General features: G+C 41.2%; 1 protein-coding gene across 1 annotated transcript in view; it reads left to right on the forward strand.

Annotated features, from left to right (window-relative positions):
* The window catches only part of MYRFL (myelin regulatory factor like), a 121,249-nt gene extending 104,585 nt beyond the window's left edge, over window positions 1–16,664 (forward strand). Inside the window, exons 18-26 of the mRNA XM_055580380.1 lie at window positions 49–101; window positions 223–402; window positions 4,302–4,304; window positions 9,298–9,357; window positions 10,020–10,107; window positions 12,387–12,461; window positions 15,689–15,809; window positions 16,129–16,203; window positions 16,481–16,664. Of these exons, the coding sequence (XP_055436355.1) occupies window positions 49–101; window positions 223–402; window positions 4,302–4,304; window positions 9,298–9,357; window positions 10,020–10,107; window positions 12,387–12,461; window positions 15,689–15,809; window positions 16,129–16,203; window positions 16,481–16,567 (742 nt within the window). The 3' untranslated portion in view covers window positions 16,568–16,664. The remainder of the gene's footprint in view (window positions 1–48; window positions 102–222; window positions 403–4,301; window positions 4,305–9,297; window positions 9,358–10,019; window positions 10,108–12,386; window positions 12,462–15,688; window positions 15,810–16,128; window positions 16,204–16,480) is intronic.
* The last annotated feature ends 2,409 nt before the right edge of the window (window positions 16,665–19,073 follow it).

The following is a 19,073-nucleotide window of genomic DNA, read 5'->3' on the forward strand; positions in this document are numbered from 1 at the left end:
GGACTCTTGAAGGCCTCTTTTGTTAATTATTTTGTTCTCTTCCTCCAGCAACCTCACAAGCTCTCAGGAGCCAGCTCTGCCCTCCACAGTTTCCCCCTCAGGTAAGATCTCCCCATCGGTCACCTTCAAACCCAGCCTGGGTTTCATGTCAATTGTCAACAGAAGAACCAGCCTTTCAGGTTAACCTTGTCACTTCCCTCCCCTCTGCCTGATGCTTTGCAGCACCTAATACAACCCTGGCAACCACACTGCCCTCCTTCCAAGTACCTGAGATCACTTTCTGTGAGATCCTGCCATGTCAGCAGACTTATTGCTGCCCCATCTGGGGAACAAGAAGAGGCCTCTCAAGCCCCATGCAAAGACAGTCGGAGGAGCAGGAGCTGCATCGGGGGCCATGGGCAGGTAAAGAACAATCAACGGGTAACAACTAGTGCTTTGAACCTGAGGGGTTTGTTCCCCTTCCCAATGTTTACTTGGTTAGTCTGTTAATGAGTCTAGATAATGGTTCCACTTCTCTGTTAGGGGTGGCAAGATCTTTAAAAACACAAATGCACAAACCTGCAATCATTTCAGTTTAGTTCAGTTCAGTTGCTCAGTTGTGTCTGACTCTTTGCGACCCCATTGACTGCAGCACGTCAGGCCTCCCTGTCCATCACCAACTCCTGGAGTTCATTCAGACTCATGTCCATTGAGTCCGTGATGTCATCCAACCATCTCACCCTCTGTCTTCCCCTTCTCCTCCTGCCTTAAATCTTTCCCAGAATCAGGGTCTTTTCCAAGGAGTCAGTTCTTTGAATCAGGTGGCTAAAGTATTGGAGTTTCAGCTTCAGCATCAGTCCTTCCAATGAATATTCAGGACTGATTTCCTTTAGGATGGACTGGTTGGATCTCCTTGCAGTCCAAGGGACTCTCAAGAGTCTTCTCCAACACCACAGTTCAGAAGCATCAATTCTTCAGCACTCAGCTTTCTTTCACGTCAAATGATTACATTTACAATATTGAATTCCCAAAATATTGAATTGTTGGTGGATTCACGTGAAAGGGTCTCATTTGTTCTTTGCCAAACAAGATAGTAACAGTAGCACAAGTGGATCATCGTGCGCAGGTGGGTAGACTTTTTGGCCCACTTAGAACTTAAGAAATGATATAGCATCTGGGCTGTCTATCCAGACCAAGTGTGACAGGATGTAAATGGCTTTGAAGATTCTAATGAGTTCAGGGTAAGCTTTAAGTCCATGAAAAAAAGCTTTCACTTTCAGATTATCTTCTTGGGACATAGACAAACACACACACACACACACATGCACGCATGCATGCGCGCACACACACACACACATCCATACATACTGGTGCTCTTTTAGTATCAGAATGTTCATGTTAAAAAAGCTGAGAATTCCCTTGTGGTCCAGGAGTTATGACTCCACGCTTCCACTGCAGGGGGCACAGGTTCAGTCCCTGATCTGGAAACTAAGATTCCACATGCCACAAGAGCAAAAAAAAATATAGAAACTTGATTAAGGACAAAATTATCTCTGAAAGATCAAATACTGCACATCTAAATGTATACTAAGTTTTTTTTTTTTTTTCAGAAATTTCCTTCTGTATACACACATATTAGCAAGTGTCTAAAATAATAATGTGTGCATTGTTCAGTCATGTCTGACCTTTTGCAACCCCATGGACTATAGCCCACCAGACTCCTCTGTCCATGGGATTCTCCAGGCTAGAATACCAGAGTGGGTGGCCATTCCCTCCTCCAGGGGATCTTCCTGACCCAGGGATTGACCCAAGTCTCCTGCATTGTGGGGATTCTTTACTCACTGGACCACCAGGGAAGCCCGATATAATAATGATGATTATGCTAATAATAACAATACATACATATCAGTGTGACATCAATTAGAATGCATGGTAACAACTCCCAAATCACAATGCTTAATGTGACAACAATTTATTTGACTCTATATATCAAATGTGGATCAAAAGAAGGATCATGTACATCATGCTGTTCAGGACTCAGCTGATGAAGCTCCTTCTCAGTACATATTTCCAGAATCTCTACAGAGGTGGTAAAAGAACAGGGCAAATTGTGCATTGGCTGTTAGGGCTTCCACTACGTCACTTCTGCTCACATGTTATTTGCCAAAGCAAGTGACATTGGTTATGTCTAATTTAAAAACAGCTGGTGAAGTGCAGACCTACACATACCTGGAAGAAGATGAACCAGAATATTTTTGAATAGCCCAAATTATGAATGACGTTATTATGGTCAATGGTTGAAGTTCGGGGGCAAACTCTATTATTTTATATTTGAAGCTTGAATAAATAGCTTCTACAAACCATTGTTATCACCATCATCAGTAACACCATGTTATGAGGTATTACTACTATAGGCCAGGCATCGTCATAAGTAGTCCACATGACTAAGTTGTTTAGTTCTTGAAAGCTGGAAAGACAGGCAGCTTTATGATCTTTTTTTCTTTTCTTTGTTGGCAAAGTAATGTCTCTGCTTTTTATTTATTTATTTATTTATATTGTTTTTCCTTTTTTAAACTTTTTTTAAATTTATTTTAATTAATTAATTTTTTTTTTTTACTTTACAATATTGTATTGGTTTTGCCATACATCAACATGAATCTGCCACGGGTGTACACGTGTTCCCAATCCTGAACCCCCCTCCCACATCACTCCCCATTCCATCCCTCTGGGTCATCCCAGTGCACCAGCCCCAAGCTTCCTGTATCCTGCATTGAACCTGGACTGGCGATTCATTTCATATATGATATTATACATGTTTCAATGCCATTCTCCCAAATCATCCCACCCTCGCCCTCTCCCACAGAGTCCAAAAGACTGTTCTATACATCTGTGTCTCTTTTGCTGTCTCACATACAGGGTTATCGTTACCATCTTTCTAAATTCCATATATATGTGTTAGTATACTGTATTGGTGTTTTTCTTTCTGGCTTACTTCAGTCTGTATAATCGGCTCCATTTATGATCTTTTTTTCCCCAGTGAGGAAGCTAAGACACAGAGTTTTCCCCAAAGCTACAGGAAGCAATGTTTACACTGTTTCTCTCATGAAAGCAATTTTTGATTGAACTTGGAAACAGATGCATCACTATAGAATGAAGATAGAAGTTCATTTTAAAGAAAGAAATTAATTTCAGTCATCACATCCTCAATGGTTTTAAATATGGAAAAATCCATTACTGTCATAAAAATCCCCCAGAACCTTCATCTCTTGTTTAGAGCACGTGGAAGCTTGTGGCTGGTCAATTTTCCCTTACCATGGGCGTCTACCCTGGGGACACTTGGTGTCCTTTTCTGAGAGCAGTGCTCAGATGAGACCATCTCACTCATGTGAGGTGGATAATCATGGATCCTGAACAGGAAGAGGTTGGACACTGGCCCGATCTTCACTTCCAAAAAGTTTTTTGACTTTTGTGCAAATTCACTCCTATAGCCACCATCTCTTTCCATCAAGGGGAGATTGGGAAGAGCGGACCTTATCAAACCAAATGAAGATTTGCTGCTCTCTGCTCTGGGACAATGAATGTTCTTGTGTTTCCATAATGAACTGAAACACTGGAGAGACTCCTAGAGAGAGAAGATCTGCCCCAAGCGTCTGGCTGTGTCCTCCTAGACACAGCAGTCAACTTCTCTGGCTAAGAATGGAGTTGAAATTCTGCTTTATCAGGCTCTCTGACACATGGGGCAATTGTTTCCTCTTCTCTCTTTCCACTTGAAAAAAATGGAAAGGATTGAAATGTTCTGTTTACTATCACCTTCAGGAAACTTGAAAAGTCTGGGGGGTTTAGAGTTACAGAAGGTCATAGAGCAGCTACTCCAGTGTTGCCCTGATTTTTTGACCCTGAGATTATGAATCCATTATGCTTTTACAATTATTTGACTGAAAAAGTATTAATACATAGAGGGAGAATGTAACTATAAGTTTAGTTAAGCTTTCAAATGAATTGTTTTTGTTAATCTAACAACATTTGAAAAATGGTATATATCTATGGGAGAGATGTTACTTTTTAAGTTTACAACCAACACCACAGACCCCTTTATGCAGTCATCTGGGGTTCCAAAGTCCCCAGGTCAGGAGGATCTCTGATTTGTACCAGCTTATCCATTTTACTGCTGATGGAACAGAAGCTTAGCATTTTGGTTAAGATTCTGCAGTGAATCACAAGTAAAGTTGAAATTGAAATCTAGGTGCCCATCCCCACCATTCAACCTTTATTTATTTGAGCTTGTGTGTGCATCTACCTGAGATCAACTCTAGAAGATGCAGAAAGTGTCTATTCTGTGGTTCTAGAAAGCAGTCAGCACCCTATGTCTCCTCCCCTTTGCCTATAGCCATTTTTTAAAAAAAATTAGGGAAATACAGCTAATTAGGTCTTCCCTAGTGGCTCAGATGGTAAAGAATCTACCTGCAATGCCAGAGGGTTTGATCCCTGGGTCGGGAATATCCCCTGGAGAAGGGAATGGCCACCCACTCCAGTATTCTTGCCTGGAGAATCCCTTGGACAGAGAAATCTGGTGGGCTACAGTCCATGGGGTCGCAAAGAGTTGGACACGACTGAGCGACTAACACTACTACTACTGCAGTTATTTACAAGATTGTGTTAGTTTCAGGTGTACAGCAAAATGATTTAGTTATATATATATATATATAATTTCCAGATTCTTTTCCATTATATGTTGTTATAAGATATTGAGTATAGCTTTCTGCGCTATATAGTAGGTCCTTGTTGGTTATCTGTTTTATATATAGTAATGTGTGTATTTTAATCCCAATCTCCTAATTTGTCTCTTCTCCCCTTTCCTGCTTTTTCCCCTTTGGTAACCATAAGTTTGCTTTCTATGTCTGTGAGTCTCTTTCATGAGTAAGTTCATTTGTGTCATCTTTTTAGATTCCACATTTAAGTGGTGTCATACGGTATTTGTCTTTCTCTTTCTGGCTTACTTCACTTAGTATGATCCTCTCTAGGTCCATCCATGTTGCTGCAAATGGCATTATTTTATTCTTATTGTGGCTGAGTAGTATCCCATTGTGTGCCTATAGCCACTGAGATGTCGTTCCCACTTCAGGATATTTCTGGGGGTCTGAAGAAAGGCATTTTCCCCCCTGCTGATGTTCCATCTCCCCACTCTGTCCAGAGCACCATGTAACACCAGAGTTTCTAAATCCAACAGAGGAGAAAGTTAGGCAAATATTCGTTTCAACAGGTGTTTCTGGGGCATTTAGACCAAGTACAAATTTACAAATACATTTTTCAATTAAAAAAATGTAGAATAACCCTCAGTAGGATGTGGAGTAATATCTCATAGTTTACCAAGCCTCATAACACACTTATGAGCCTCCTTTCTGAAGAGTAAGAATACTAGTAAAATAAACAAAGGGAAATTGACATTTTTATGATATGTTGAGCTCAAGCCATTATTCTTCCTTTGGGCCTGAGTTGATTGCTTAAAGTGTCTTTCAGAAAGGTTATATCCCCTCTTCCCATACCTAATAAAAGGTTTGAGTAAAACTAACAAGTGAAAAGCAGGTACTTCAAAATATTCAACTTATATTCTGAGGAACTGAGTATGATGGAGTAGATTTTAATCTATGGAACGAATAAAGATTTAAATAGGCAACAGAATTAGATATTGAAAAGTTAAACACCTATGGGAAAATGCACCAACAGAATTATGTAGGTTTTAGGAGATTTGGTAAAGTTTTTTAAAATCTCACACAGCAAGAAACATCTGTAAGTCATGCTTACTTTGATTTGGAGACCAGATCTGAGAAGAGCCAGTGGTTGAAAGAAAATGTTTCCCTGCGTTAAAGGACTCAGTCATGGATTGGTTGGGCTTATTGACTTTTTCTTGGCCTGAGTCTATTTCAGTCAGGGAAGAGAAAGGCATCCAAGATGCTGTACTGGGACTCAGCCATCAGTACAGTTTTACAAGTAATGCAGTATACACATTCTACCACGACAGGGTATGCTTTGGTTGGACACGAGCTTAAATCTCTCTTCTCCAGAAGTTTCTAATTTAGCTTATGGGGAGATCTCATCTGCTGATTGTGAAATATATCTCCAACTGTACAATGAAAACCATTGGGAATGTATGTTAAGTTTGTAGGGAATGTTGCTAGAAGGCTCTTATAAAATGAGAGCTACTCCTGTATGACTACAGGAGAATTTATGGTTTTCCAATAGCCAGCCCTTCAGAATTGAACAGTCTTGCCTCAGAAAAGTGACAAAGTAGAGGTGTTTTATAGGAGACTTAAAACTTCTTATTTCCAATCCTGCTTTTGAAAAGCCATTTTCATAATTCTAAGCTGCAAGCTCAACTTCACCTTTTTATTATCGTTAAAAAATACCTTATCCCGTCAGAAGCTAAATCCTATCCTAGGGTTCTATGTCTCCAGGAATGTGGAAACACGCTTCTGTGAAAATAAGGCAACTCTGTAGTTCGGCTACCAGACTTTATAAATGAGCTGTTTTCCTGCAAATTCAGCAGGAAAATAGAACAAAAGGTAAGGGGAAAAAAACAGGATAGATAAGTCTGGTTTCCCCTTCTCTTTATGCCTCATTTGCCTTGTAAATTAGCCTTCTATGGAAGTAAATCATAAACAAAACTCATAGCAGGAGACATGTTTGAAAATTATTAGTTGAAGAGCTGGAATCCAGGTAATCTTGAGGCTTTTTAGACAGCACATATATTTATATGTAAAGGGAAATAAATATTCAATTTTCTAGAAAATCAGTATATATTAAGGTCCATTTCTTCTTAAAGTGAAGTATCACACTGGGGAAGAGTCTCAGCAAACTGGCCTTGCCTTCCAGTTGTCTCACTCCCACTTGCTAATGAGATGAAAAAGTCCAGCTTCCTCATCTACCCCCAGCATCCCTCTGCACCCAGCCCCTAGGGGTTCCTCCTTTGAGTGTGGAAGAGAAAACATTTCTCTAGAAGACACATGGTTGGCTTTCTCTTCTCTCTTCCTCCCTCTTTCTTGACATCCCTCCTATCCTTCCACAAATATGTACTGAGCACCACAGATGAGACTGGCATTGTCAAATGTGGGAATACAATAGTGAATGAGAGGCAGTGTTCCAAAAGCTCACAGTTGGGTGACTGGATAAGTAAACCAGCCCTTCCACTTCATGTAAGAAGTACTAACCAGGACAGACAGACACTCAGGAATACACGCTAGCTTTGCTTTCTCGCCTGAAATTCCACACAGAAATTAGTTTCACATCTTGTTTCTTTTTCATTGCCATGAAAGCAGAACATATTGTGTTAACTTATATCTCTTGTTAAATAAGGTTAATGTCTTTGTGTTTTGCCCAAAATTATACTGAAAAACATAGATATTATTTAATGAAAATGAAGGACTGCAATAAAGAGGACATTTACTTGAAAAAATCTGCAAATTTAAAGAAATTATTGAAAACACTTTAAAATTCTTTTGTGAGGTTAGCTTAGCAACTCACTAAATGATGGCTTTCACTATCCACTTTAAAAAGATACACTTTTTTTTTTTCCACAGCCTTAACAACTATTATCTGAATGGTTACCTTTTCAAAATTGCTTTTAAAATGCCTTTTTGGCTCTGACAGATCATAACCACTCCCCTGGCTTCCTTCCCCATCAGTAAACTCTGACCCCACACCAGTGATATGATTCTTCTTCTCAGATGACTTCAGCTCAGTTTTTACTTTTCATGTGTGCTGAGTCCATTCAATCATGTCTGACTCTGTGAGACCCTATGGAATGCAGCCCAACAGGCTCCTCCGTCTGTGGGATTCTCCAGGCAAGGATACTGGAGTGAGTTGCCATGCCCTCCTTCAGGGGATCTTCCCAACCAGGGATCAAACCCGGGTCTCTTATGTCTCCTGCATTGACAGGCAGGTTCTTTACTATTAGCACCACCTGGGAAGCTTAAGCTCGCTTTTTTTTCTGTATGGATCACATTATGCTTGGAGTTACCGACAATTCAAAGAATGCTAACAGAGTTTCCCTATTCTGGAGTTTTTTTGTTTTTTTTTTTTTTCTTTTCTTTTCTTTTGACTGCCCCACTCAGTACATGGGATCTTAGTTCCCCTGACCAGGGATCAAACCCATGCTCACTGCAGTTGGAAGCGAGAGTCTTAACTGCTGGACTGCCAGGGAAGCCCTGGAGGTGTTGAGAAAGGGCAAAAATACATGAAAGTTAAGTAACAAAACAGAGATAATAGCCCATTGGTACAGTGATCGAGAAGATATCACTAACTGGTCACCACTTTGAGGATTCAGTAATAATACACACTACAGCATAATAATAATACACCCTCCACTGGAAAGGCTGGAGCTCTGAGCTACAGTGATCTAATTTGGGATGGTGTCTTAGTCGGCTGGAGCTGCCAAAATAAAATGCCATAGACTAGGTGGCTTAAACCACAGAAATTTATTTTCTCACAGTTTTGGAGTCTAGAAGTCCAAGATTCAGGGTTTACCAGGTCTGATTCCTTGAAGTCCCACTCCTAGGCTCAAAGAAGATACACAGTTGGCTTTCTCTTCTCTCTTCCTCCCTCTTTCTTGACGTCCCCCCTTCTATCCTTCCACAAATATGTATTGAGCATCACAGCTGAGTGTGGCCTTGTCGAATGTGGGAATATAACAGTGAACAAGAGTCAGTGTTCCAGAAGCTCACAGTTGGGTGTAGAGAGATGCCTTCTCTCTGCCTCCTTGCAAATTCTCTCCTCCATACACACAAGGCTTTTCATGTCCTAATCTCCTCTTGTTATACGAATGCCACACACATTGAATGAAGTCCATCCTAACAGCTTCACTTTAATGTAATTATTACTTTAAAGGCCCATCTCCAAACACAGTCACGTTCTGAGGTACCAGGGGTTAGGGCTACATGTGTGAAAATTTGGAGAGCTTTAATTCATTCCAAAACAGGTGGCTTTTTGGAGAAGGGAGACAACAAACTAGACCTGTAAGAAATAGCATAGGGAGGACTTCCCTGGTTGTCCAGTGGTTAAGATTCCATGCTCCCAATGTACGGGGCCCAGGTTTGATCCCTGGTCAGGGAACTAGATCCCACATGCTACAACTAAGACTTGGCACAGTCAAATCAATTAAAACAAACAAACAAACAAATAGTGGCATAGGGATGTGATGGGCTGAAAAGTGAGAGAGAGAAAGGGCAGGGAAACATTCGGCTGACTGACAAGCTAGGCCACACACTGGGTTTCTTCTCGTCCTGAGCAAGCTTTAAGACTGACAGCCGGTTTCCTCTTCAACAGGCAGAAGCACATCATTCTTGGCAGCAGAGGCACAAACCAACGTTGACTGGAGGAGTGATTGTAAGTTTACATTGAAGTGACTCTCTTTTTTGGCTTTGTGGAGTGAGGCAGAGTAACAACAAGCTATGAACGCGATACTGGAGAGAGGTACAGGGACGGAGGCTGCACTCTGCCCCAAACCCCTGTGGGGATTACAGTTTTTTGTAACCAATGCCAACCTAACTATTAAGGAAGCATTGGAAATGGTTGCATACTGCTAGGGATTTGTGGTTAATCTTCATGGATTCTAATAATTTATTTGAATTTCCTGCTCTCTTCTTCTATTTTTCTGCTGTTTTTAGTTGGTTTTCTGTTTCCTAAAATATATATATATATATATATATATATATCTTTCTTTATTGGCCAGATCGCATGTCCCATTACACTGTCCATTTTCAATAAATTTCAACTTAGTAGGACTTCAGTGATTCAGGTTTTCTTTTGGACTTATGGGGCTATCTACTGGAGCTTGGGTTTTGTTTTATTTTTTTAGTTTTCTTAAAATATACTGTAATAGCAACAAAAGCCTTCTCCCCTTCTCTCTTTATCTCATTTGAATGCAAATGGAATCCATTTATCTAGAAAACTCTTATTTCATATTCTGTAATTTGGAGCCTGCACTGGAGCACAATGCTCTTTTCCTCTGCAGAAGAGTTTACTTTCTTTATTTCTTCTCAATTCAGGGATTGATACAACCATCAGTTCTATTCAGATTATGGAAATCCAGCAAATAATAGATCGGCGGTATTGCAGTAGAAGCCTCCAGTGTGGGTGTGTAAGCCCCCCACTATCTCCCATTGTTTCTGGAATTTACTCAGGGCTCAGGGCTTTGGAAATTGGAATGAAAGCTGATGTTACATGACAAAATCGATGTGTGCTTACATGGCTCCTCAAGTGGAAAACACATTTGTTACATGGTGGACGAGGGAATCGTAAAATGGTTGGTATTAGCAAATGTCAATAAGCCATGGCTCCAAAGATTACAGTCTCCTGGTTTAATGGGTAAGTCCAGAGCAAAAAGCTTAGGGGGCAGCTCTCGGAGGCCACATACCATAGGCACAGAGCTGTTAGTTAATTTTATAGAAAAGGAAGACATTATCACTGATGGCTCTGAGTTACGAGTGAGCTGACATTTATATATTTTAATAACAAGGGATATCATTATTTTAATTGCTGAAAAAAATAGAGCATATCCTAACCTTTTCAGTTAAGAGGAAAAAAATCTAGGCATTGCAGAAGTTTACGGCAACGTTCATCTCTTGTGAATCACATGCATCGAGGTAATGACGAATCTAGAAGCATAGAGGGCAAGCACAGAAGCTTCAGTAAACACACTATGCAGGTTGAAGGTATTAAGAATGGAGAGGCTTTATTTGATAGGTATTTACTGGTTTAGTTAAGCCTGCTCATATTTCAGCCTGCTAGGTTAAAGGCAAGGCTGCACATTTTGCAGACCACAGGCTCTAGGTGCTCAGTCTTCAGTGGTTACAGCATGTTGGCTCAGTAGTTGTGGCACACAGGCTCAGTTGCTCTGTCACATATGGAATTTTCACAGACCAGGAGTTGAACGCATGTCCCCTGCATTGGCAGGTAGATCTTATCCACTGGATCACCAGGGAAGTCCTCTCAGCCTTATTTCTTTTTAAGCTTGATATAGCTTAGGCTTCAGGCTGATGGTCCTGACTTTTATAAAAAGAATTTATATATATATATTTTTTTTTCATTTTTGGCCTTGCCACACAGCTTGTAGGATCTTAGCTCCCCGACCAGGGATTGAACCCATGTAGTGAGAGTTCGGGCGTCCTAACCACTGGACCACTGGGGAATTTCCTGGACCTGATTTTTGAAAATAACCTATATGACACTTTATTATTTGTTTATGACCTTTACATTCATTATCTCATTGAATTCTCACAAAATCACACAAGGTTGGTATTATTTATCCCCATTTTGAAGTTAAAGAACTTGAGGCTCAGTGAGCCTGAAAAAGTCAGAGACAGACATTAATTGGTTTGGTAGAATGATGTGATGATGAATAGTAAGATGATTTGGGTTCAAATTCCAGTTGACAAGAAGTTCATTCTCCTTGCGTACCGGCTTCCCGTCTGTAAGATCAGGATATTTACTACCTAAGTAGTTGGGTTTCAGGGAACCACGCAGATACTGGGAGGCACACAGCAGGAAACGACTTCTATTTATCTAAGCTTACTGTGGTAGGACAAAGTCCTCCTGATCCCAATTCACATCTATTGCTTTTATTTTTGCTTTCTCATTTTTAACAACTCAGTTTAGTATTCATTAAAGAGAATTTAAAATGACTGGCCCTTTCCCCCATTTATCTGGTTTTATTTCTGTATATAATTCAAGGGATAGGAAGGTCATAAGAACTTGTATTAGATACAATGTACCTTTTTGCTTGAGTTTTCATTACAATATGAATCAAAGGAACTCCCCCCCTTTTCCCAACCATCCCTCCCCAAGGGTGGGAGGAATCCCTGTATAAGCATTTCTATCCTGAGGTTTTCTCCATTACTCAATTATAATTAGGACTGTAATAATTTTCCTTGATTCCATTTTTGAAAGTACGTGGTATTTCCTGCTGATGTTGTCTAAAAGGGAGTGATTTACTGTATCAAAGCAGGTAGTTATTATTTCCAGTTCTTTCCAGAGGGACTGTTTAGTTTGAGGCCTTTGCCTCATTTGTTTTCTGAAATCTCTGTCTCCTTAAGGGAAGTTGAAGTCATTTCCTATTGGTTTAGTTTTGTACATTTGGTGGAGGATTTGACTTTCCATCATTTCTTCTGTGTATTCTAAGAAACTATGAATCTGTTTGTGGTATATTTGATAGAGTTTGATCTGAAAGAGATCACTTTGAAATTTGACAGGTATATCTCTGAAAAACATGAAACTGTGCCATGTTAAACTTGATTTTCTATATCTATCACATATAATAGAATATTTCACAGTTTATGTAGTATTCAAAAATAGAAAAAAGACTGAATCCTTCCCTGCATATTTTGATTTGTGATTTTATTTTTTCCCTTAATTAGGTCTGGAAATTACTATTACCATATTCCTGTTAATAAGTACACACCCACCAATGTCAAATTCTCTCTGGAAATCAAGTAAGTTCATAGCTGTAAAAGATAAATCTGGTTTTCTTATATTATAATTCTGTTTTTATTATCTGAATACCAAGCCTGAGTTTCCCTCACAATTTGATTAATAATTTAGGAGGTAGAATGTTTTCAGTTAAAGAATGACGATTGGGTTGAGGGGTGGGCCAGTTTGAGGGAGGGATTTTCAAAATGAAGCCTGGGACCTTCCAAGCTTCTTCCAAGGGATAGAAAGGCTGTGGGCTGTATGCTCACACCTGCAAAGTGAGCCTGACCTTGGATTTGATGTTCTCAGGCTGTCGACTGCCCTTGGCTGTGTCCCTTTGAATTGCGGTGGGAGCTAGAGTAATAGCATGTTCCTTGGATGGGGGGCTGCACATTTCTCTGAGCTCCTTGGAACAGTGCAAATGCAGACACCATCTACTTCCCCACAGGGGAGTTAAAAAATGGAGTCAGAGTTTGGAGCTGGGCAGACCAGGGCTCAGATTTTGTCTCCATCACTTATTAATTCTATAATCTTGGAAAAACCACTTATCCTCACTGACTACTGTTTATTCATCTATAAGATGAATTTGACATTATATCATAACATGGAGAGCCTCTGTGAGAATCAGTGATAATAATAGCAAAATTAATTACTACCATTTGCTGAGCACAGACTATATGCCAGACACTCTACACTTTACTACTGGGTCATATAGTCCTCACAACAACCCTCTGAGGTTGGTGTTTTTTTCTAGTTTATACTTTTCAGATGGAGAAGGCAATGGCACCCGACTCCAGTACTCTTGCCTGGAAAATCCCATGGACAGAGGAGCCTGGTAGGCTGCAGTCCATGGGGTCGCTAAGAGTCAGACACAACTGAGCAACTTCACTTTCACTTTTCACTTGCATGCATTGGAGAAGGAAATGGCAACCCACTCCAGTGTTCTTGCCTGGAGAATCCCAGGGACGGAGGAGCCTGGTGGGCTGCTGTCCATGGGGTCGCACAGAGTCGGACACGACTGAAGTAACTTAGCAGCATACTTTTCAGATGGGAGCACTTAGTTTAGAGAGGTCAAAAAGCTTGTCCTGAAAGTCAGAGCAAATAAGTGGTGGAGATGGGCTTCCAATCAGCCCTTCCATTCGACCATCACTTTCTTGCCTCCCCAGTGAGGTGAGACCCGTAAGAACATCGCCCCGTCCTGGCACACAGCAGGCACTTCACATTATGACTACCTTTCCTCCAAAATCACAAAACTCTAATCTATTTTATCAGCTATTTTGAATAATCATGGTACTTTAGAAGACTTTCACAGAAATTATGAAGTGAGGTACTCACCATGAAGATGGTGTTTGTGTCTCTTGATGTTAGTTTCTCCTTTGTCCCTTCTACATTTCCTCTCTCTCTTTCCTTTCTCCCTTTCTTTCACTTTCCTCTGCCCTCCCCTCTCTCCCTCTGCTTCCCCAGCTCTGTTATTCTTCCTCCATCATTTCCTCCCACTCCACTGTGGTGTCTTCCTCTGTTTCACTCAGACTTCATACTCCTTTCATCAACTTTGCTTCTGCTGCTGCTGCTGCTAAGTCGCTTCAGTCGTGTCCAACTCTGTGCGACCCCATAGATGGCAGCGAATAACACAAGCCAACTGCTTGCCTTGAAATGGTCTTTTTCAAGCAGCTAAAATTTCATGACTCAGAATCCACCATATTACAAGGCAGAGCAAAAGCTAAGTGTACTACTCTCTAGCACTTTCTGAGCTGCCTGGGACAGCGTTTCCTCATTTGTCCCTAGCTTCAATGGAAGGAAGTAAGCTGAAGTCGTATATCCCTTGAAGTGGCAGAAGGTTGTCTTGAATCACTGAAAAGTGGGTGTTAGTCACTCAGTCGTGATCAACTCTTTGAAACCTTATGGACTGTAACTTCTGTCCATGGAATTCTCCAGGAAAGAATACTGGAGTGGGTAGCCATTCCCTTCTCCAGGGGATCTTCTCAACCCAGGGTTTGAAACTGGGTCTCCCATGATAAATCAGGCTTTAGGAATCATTTTCTTTCTAACAGTGGTGATCTTAAAGTAACACATATACTCAACCAAGATTGTAGTTGTTCCAGAAATAGGTCGACCTCATCCTCCTGATGATGATTCCCGGGCCAACCTTTAGAGAAGAACCATTCTTTCTGACATGTCTTCCACTCTGATAGCTTTGAAAGTGAAGTGAAAGTGAAGTCGCTCAGTCGTGTCTGACTTTTTGCGACCCCTTGGACTGTAGCCCACCAGGCTCCTCTGTCCATGGGATTCTCCAGGCAAAATACTGGAGTGGGTTGCCATTTCCTTCTCTAGGGGAATCTTCCCAACCCAGGGATCAAACCCAGGTCTCCCACATTGCAGGCAGACACTTTAACCTCTGAGACACCAGGGATAAGGACTGATAATTCCTAATGGGGCTCACCCCACACCCATACCTGTGTTGTCTTCTTCTCTGATTCAAATGAGACCTATCCGGACCAGAAGTTTGCAGAATTTCAAATCCTGGAAATGTCAGATGAAAGCAAATTCAGCTGGCAGTGAAAAGAGAAGGGATATACCCCAAAATTATTTTTTAAATCTATGGAGATAAGAAGTTCTAATATTGAAATGACTTAAGTCATGAGACTAGATTTTCAAGACTGTTGTATGTTGCCTCAGTTTTAGTTTTAGTCAGTTCCAGTCTACTATATAATACTGGGTGGCTTAAACCACGGACATTCGTTTCTCACAGTTCTGGAGCCTGGGAAGTCCAAGATCAAGGCACTGGCAGATTTGATGTAGGATGAGAGCCCACTTCCTGGTTGATAAGTAGCCGTCTTCTCTCTATGTCCTCACATGGCAGAAGGGGTGAGAGGGCTCTCTGGGGTCCTTTTCATGAGGGCACTAACCCTACTCATCAGGGTTCCACCATCAGGATCTGTCACTTCCTTAAGGCTCTACCTCCTAACACCATCATATTGGAGGTTAGGATTTAGACATACGAATTTGGGGGATGGGGGACACAAGCATTTAGTTGACAATAGTAGTCATCTGAGATTGAGTTTCTTTCTTTTATAATGAGATGTGAACTAGTATATTGGCATTCGTGAATTTTGTGTAATAACAGGCCTATTTGGAACTTTGAATGGATTTCAAAGTTATGTTCCCATAAGCCCTCTTCTTCTCAAGGTGTAGCCTATGGGAGCTGATAACTGCTTTTCCACTTGCCGTTTCTTTCGTTTGTCTCTTGAAGCACAACAGAGCCACTGATAGTCTTCCAGTGCAAGTTCACCCTTGGAAATTTGTGTTTCCGTAGTAAAATCGAGGCCAAAGGGATGGAAAGTCAACAGGAAGTCTCCCAGGAGATGACACAGGTAACAATTTCCAGCTCCTCGGCATTCTGCATTCCAGAAGTGCATCTATAGTGTTGGCACAGCCTCTGATCCTCACAAAGACACAGATGCCGTGGGTCACATGTCAGTGCTTCTCTTTGCTGACCCTGGTCACAGGAGTTGGCTCGGCATCTTCTGTGCATCCTTTGGAAGCTGCAGACTTCTCCAGCAACACCATCAAAAACTGTTGCCACAAACACCTCTCCTACTGCAGTCAAGGGAATGCTTTTCAGCCTGGGCTTTTTCCAGCGAAGAGTAAAATGTAGTTATGTGATGGCTCTCTCTTTCATTCATTATTTAGGGATATCAGCACATTTGGAGCCTCCCTGTAGCGCCACTCTTCGACAGTGGGTACCATTTCCGGGTAGCTGCACCGGTAAGCTCTCTTTTTTTTTTTCTTTTCAGTGAGAAAGAAACGGACCATTAGATAAATAGAGAGGTAAATGGTGGTGGTGGTGGTTTAACCACTAAGTTGTGTTTGACTCTTGAGACCCCATGGACTGTAGCCCACCTGGCTCCTCTGTCCATGGGATTTCCCAGACAAGAATAGTGGAGTGGGTTGCCATTTCCTTTTCCAAACAGATAAGTAGATAATTTTAATTACAACTAATTCGTACATTAATCATTCTTTCCCCCAACTCCCCTTCTGACAGGATTTAGCTGACTGTTCAACGGACCCTTATTTTGCTGGGAAATTCTTTACAGACTACTTCTTTTACTTCTATCGACATTGTGTGTAATTTATTCAAGTTTGTTTGGGGACTCTGCCCAAGAAAAATACTCCAATATAGTTAACAGAAACTTTTATCCTCTTGCAACTTCTCTCTACCCTTTGTAAAACATTCACGTTTATTGCCAAAGGGCTTTTTCCAGGCTTTGGCTACCAAAGGTTTTGAGACATTAGTGAGGAGAATAAAGTGTTTGCTGGAATTTGAGATACTGTGGTGTTTGATTTTGCCGTGACTATGAGGAAAACATTTCCTGGAGTAAACAGCACTGTTGGATTTGAAAATACTGTTTCTGTTCCTAAGGAAGCTGTGAGGTCAAAATGGGCAGGTTTGACTTTACTTTGTCTTCATATATCTCAGTGCTTTTGAGGAAAACAAAAGACCCATTTCAGCCATGTCAACTTGGACCCACTAAACACAGACTCTTGAGAATTTGTGATTTGGTGTGTGTTGGGGGAGGGGTGGGTGGTATCTGATGCTGAGCTCACATTTAGGCAAGCTATTACTATGTGTATATGTGTGTGCGTGCGCTTGAACTACGTACACTATAACTTGCTAATAAACTGGATTTTAAAAAAATACTATCTTTGTAATGTTACTTTGTAATGTTTGATGGGTGCTAAACTTTTATGCTTACTCCTTGGAAGGAAAGTTATGACCAACCTAGATAGCATATTCAAAAGCAGAGACATTACTTTGCCAACAAAGGTCCGTCTAGTCAAGGCTATGGTTTTTCCTGTGGTCATGTATGGATGTGAGAGTTGGACTGTGAAGAAGGCTGAGCACCGAAGAATTGATGCTTTTGAACTGTGGTGTTGGAGAAGACTCTTGGGAGTCCCTTGGACTGCAAGGAGATCCAACCAGTCCATTCTGAAGGAGATCAGCCCTGGGATTTCTTTGGAAGGAATGATGCTGAAGCTGAAACTCCAGTACTTTGGCCACCTCATGCGAAGAGTTGACTCATTGGAAAAGACTCTGATGCTGGGAGGGATTAGGAGCTGGAGGAGAAGGGGACGACAGAGGCTGAGATGGCTGGATGGCATCACTGACTCGATGGACGTGAGTCTCAGTGAACTCTGGGAGTTGGTAATGGACAAGGAGGCCTGGTGTGCTGTGATTCATGGGGTCACAAAGAGTTGGACACGACTGAGCGACTGAACTGAACTGAACTGAAACTTTTATGTCCTCTTGGGAAGCACTGGCTTGTGACAAGTCCTTTAAATTAACCCAGACAGTCTAGGCTCAGATAGTTGCATTTGATCTTTCAGTTGTCATTACCAGTATCTTAGGTTTTTGTTATTTTAAAAATTCTTTTATTTTTATTTTTTGGAGTATAATTGCTTCACAATGTTGTTTTAGTTTCTGCTGTACAGCAATGTGAATCAGCTATATATATACATAAATTTCCTTCCTCTTGAGCTCCCCCCCCGAAACCCTCCCATCCCACCCCTCTAGGTCATCACAGATGAATGGATAAAGAAGATGTGGTACATATATACAATGGAATATAACTCAGCCATAAAAAGGCACAAAATTGGGTCATTTGTAGGGATGAGGATGGACTAAAATCTGTTATACAGAGTGAAGTTAGTCAGACAGAGAAAAACAAATATTGTATATCGCCACATATATATGGAATCTAGAGAAATGGTACAGATGAACCCATATGCAGGGCAGGAAGAGAGACACATTGCCTTGTTTTTGTTGTTCTTCCTCTACATGCAAGAGGTTCTCTTGTAGGGCATTAAGACCCATCTCCATTGTTTACAGCTGAATTAGCTTTGGATATTTCTACTTAGCTTATGGGTAGATTTGAATGCCCTTCCCAACTTAGAAGAGCTGGAAATCCTCTAGCTAGAGTGTACTAACTCTATCTTTTATTTTCTGTTTTCTGATGTTTTGATATCTTAGGGTCTTGCTGACCATCATGGGATTCTAGCTCCTGGGTTTAGGCTATTCCTAGAGATAGTAAACTTGCCCACCAATGATTTTCAAATACCAACCAGCCAACCCAGAGCCCCCACCGCCAACCGCCTACTTTATCAAGTTCTCATATTTGGGACTACTGTCCCCCTGCCCTGATTGCTCCAGGGCCATGTACAACTAGGGACAGCCTCTTTTGCCCAGAGCCTGCTGAAAGTACTCACACTAGCAGGTTCTAAGCCTGTCTCCCCTGCCTCACCTGTTCCTTCCATGGAAATGACCACAAAGGCTTTTGCCCACAGTTCCTCCCTCTCCTTCCTCTTTCTGACTGACCCTGGTGCTTCCTAATGTCATATCCCTTCCCCTTGGCAATTGTAACAAACTATCTTTCAATGGGGATCATCTTCTGGTCTGTTGACCTCCATATATCTCAGAGTTTTCATTAATACGCTATATTTTAGGATATGGAGGTTCAAGTCACTCTACCTTCAGGTAACAGGGTGTTGAATGACTGGCTTTCCCTTATCTTACTGTTGGCATCTGTGATACTGTAATTTATAATAAGAAATGTATATTTGATTTTTATCTCTTGTAC

This window comes from Bubalus kerabau, chromosome 1 (assembly GCF_029407905.1).
Source record: "Bubalus kerabau isolate K-KA32 ecotype Philippines breed swamp buffalo chromosome 1, PCC_UOA_SB_1v2, whole genome shotgun sequence".
NCBI lineage: Eukaryota > Metazoa > Chordata > Mammalia > Artiodactyla > Bovidae > Bubalus > Bubalus kerabau.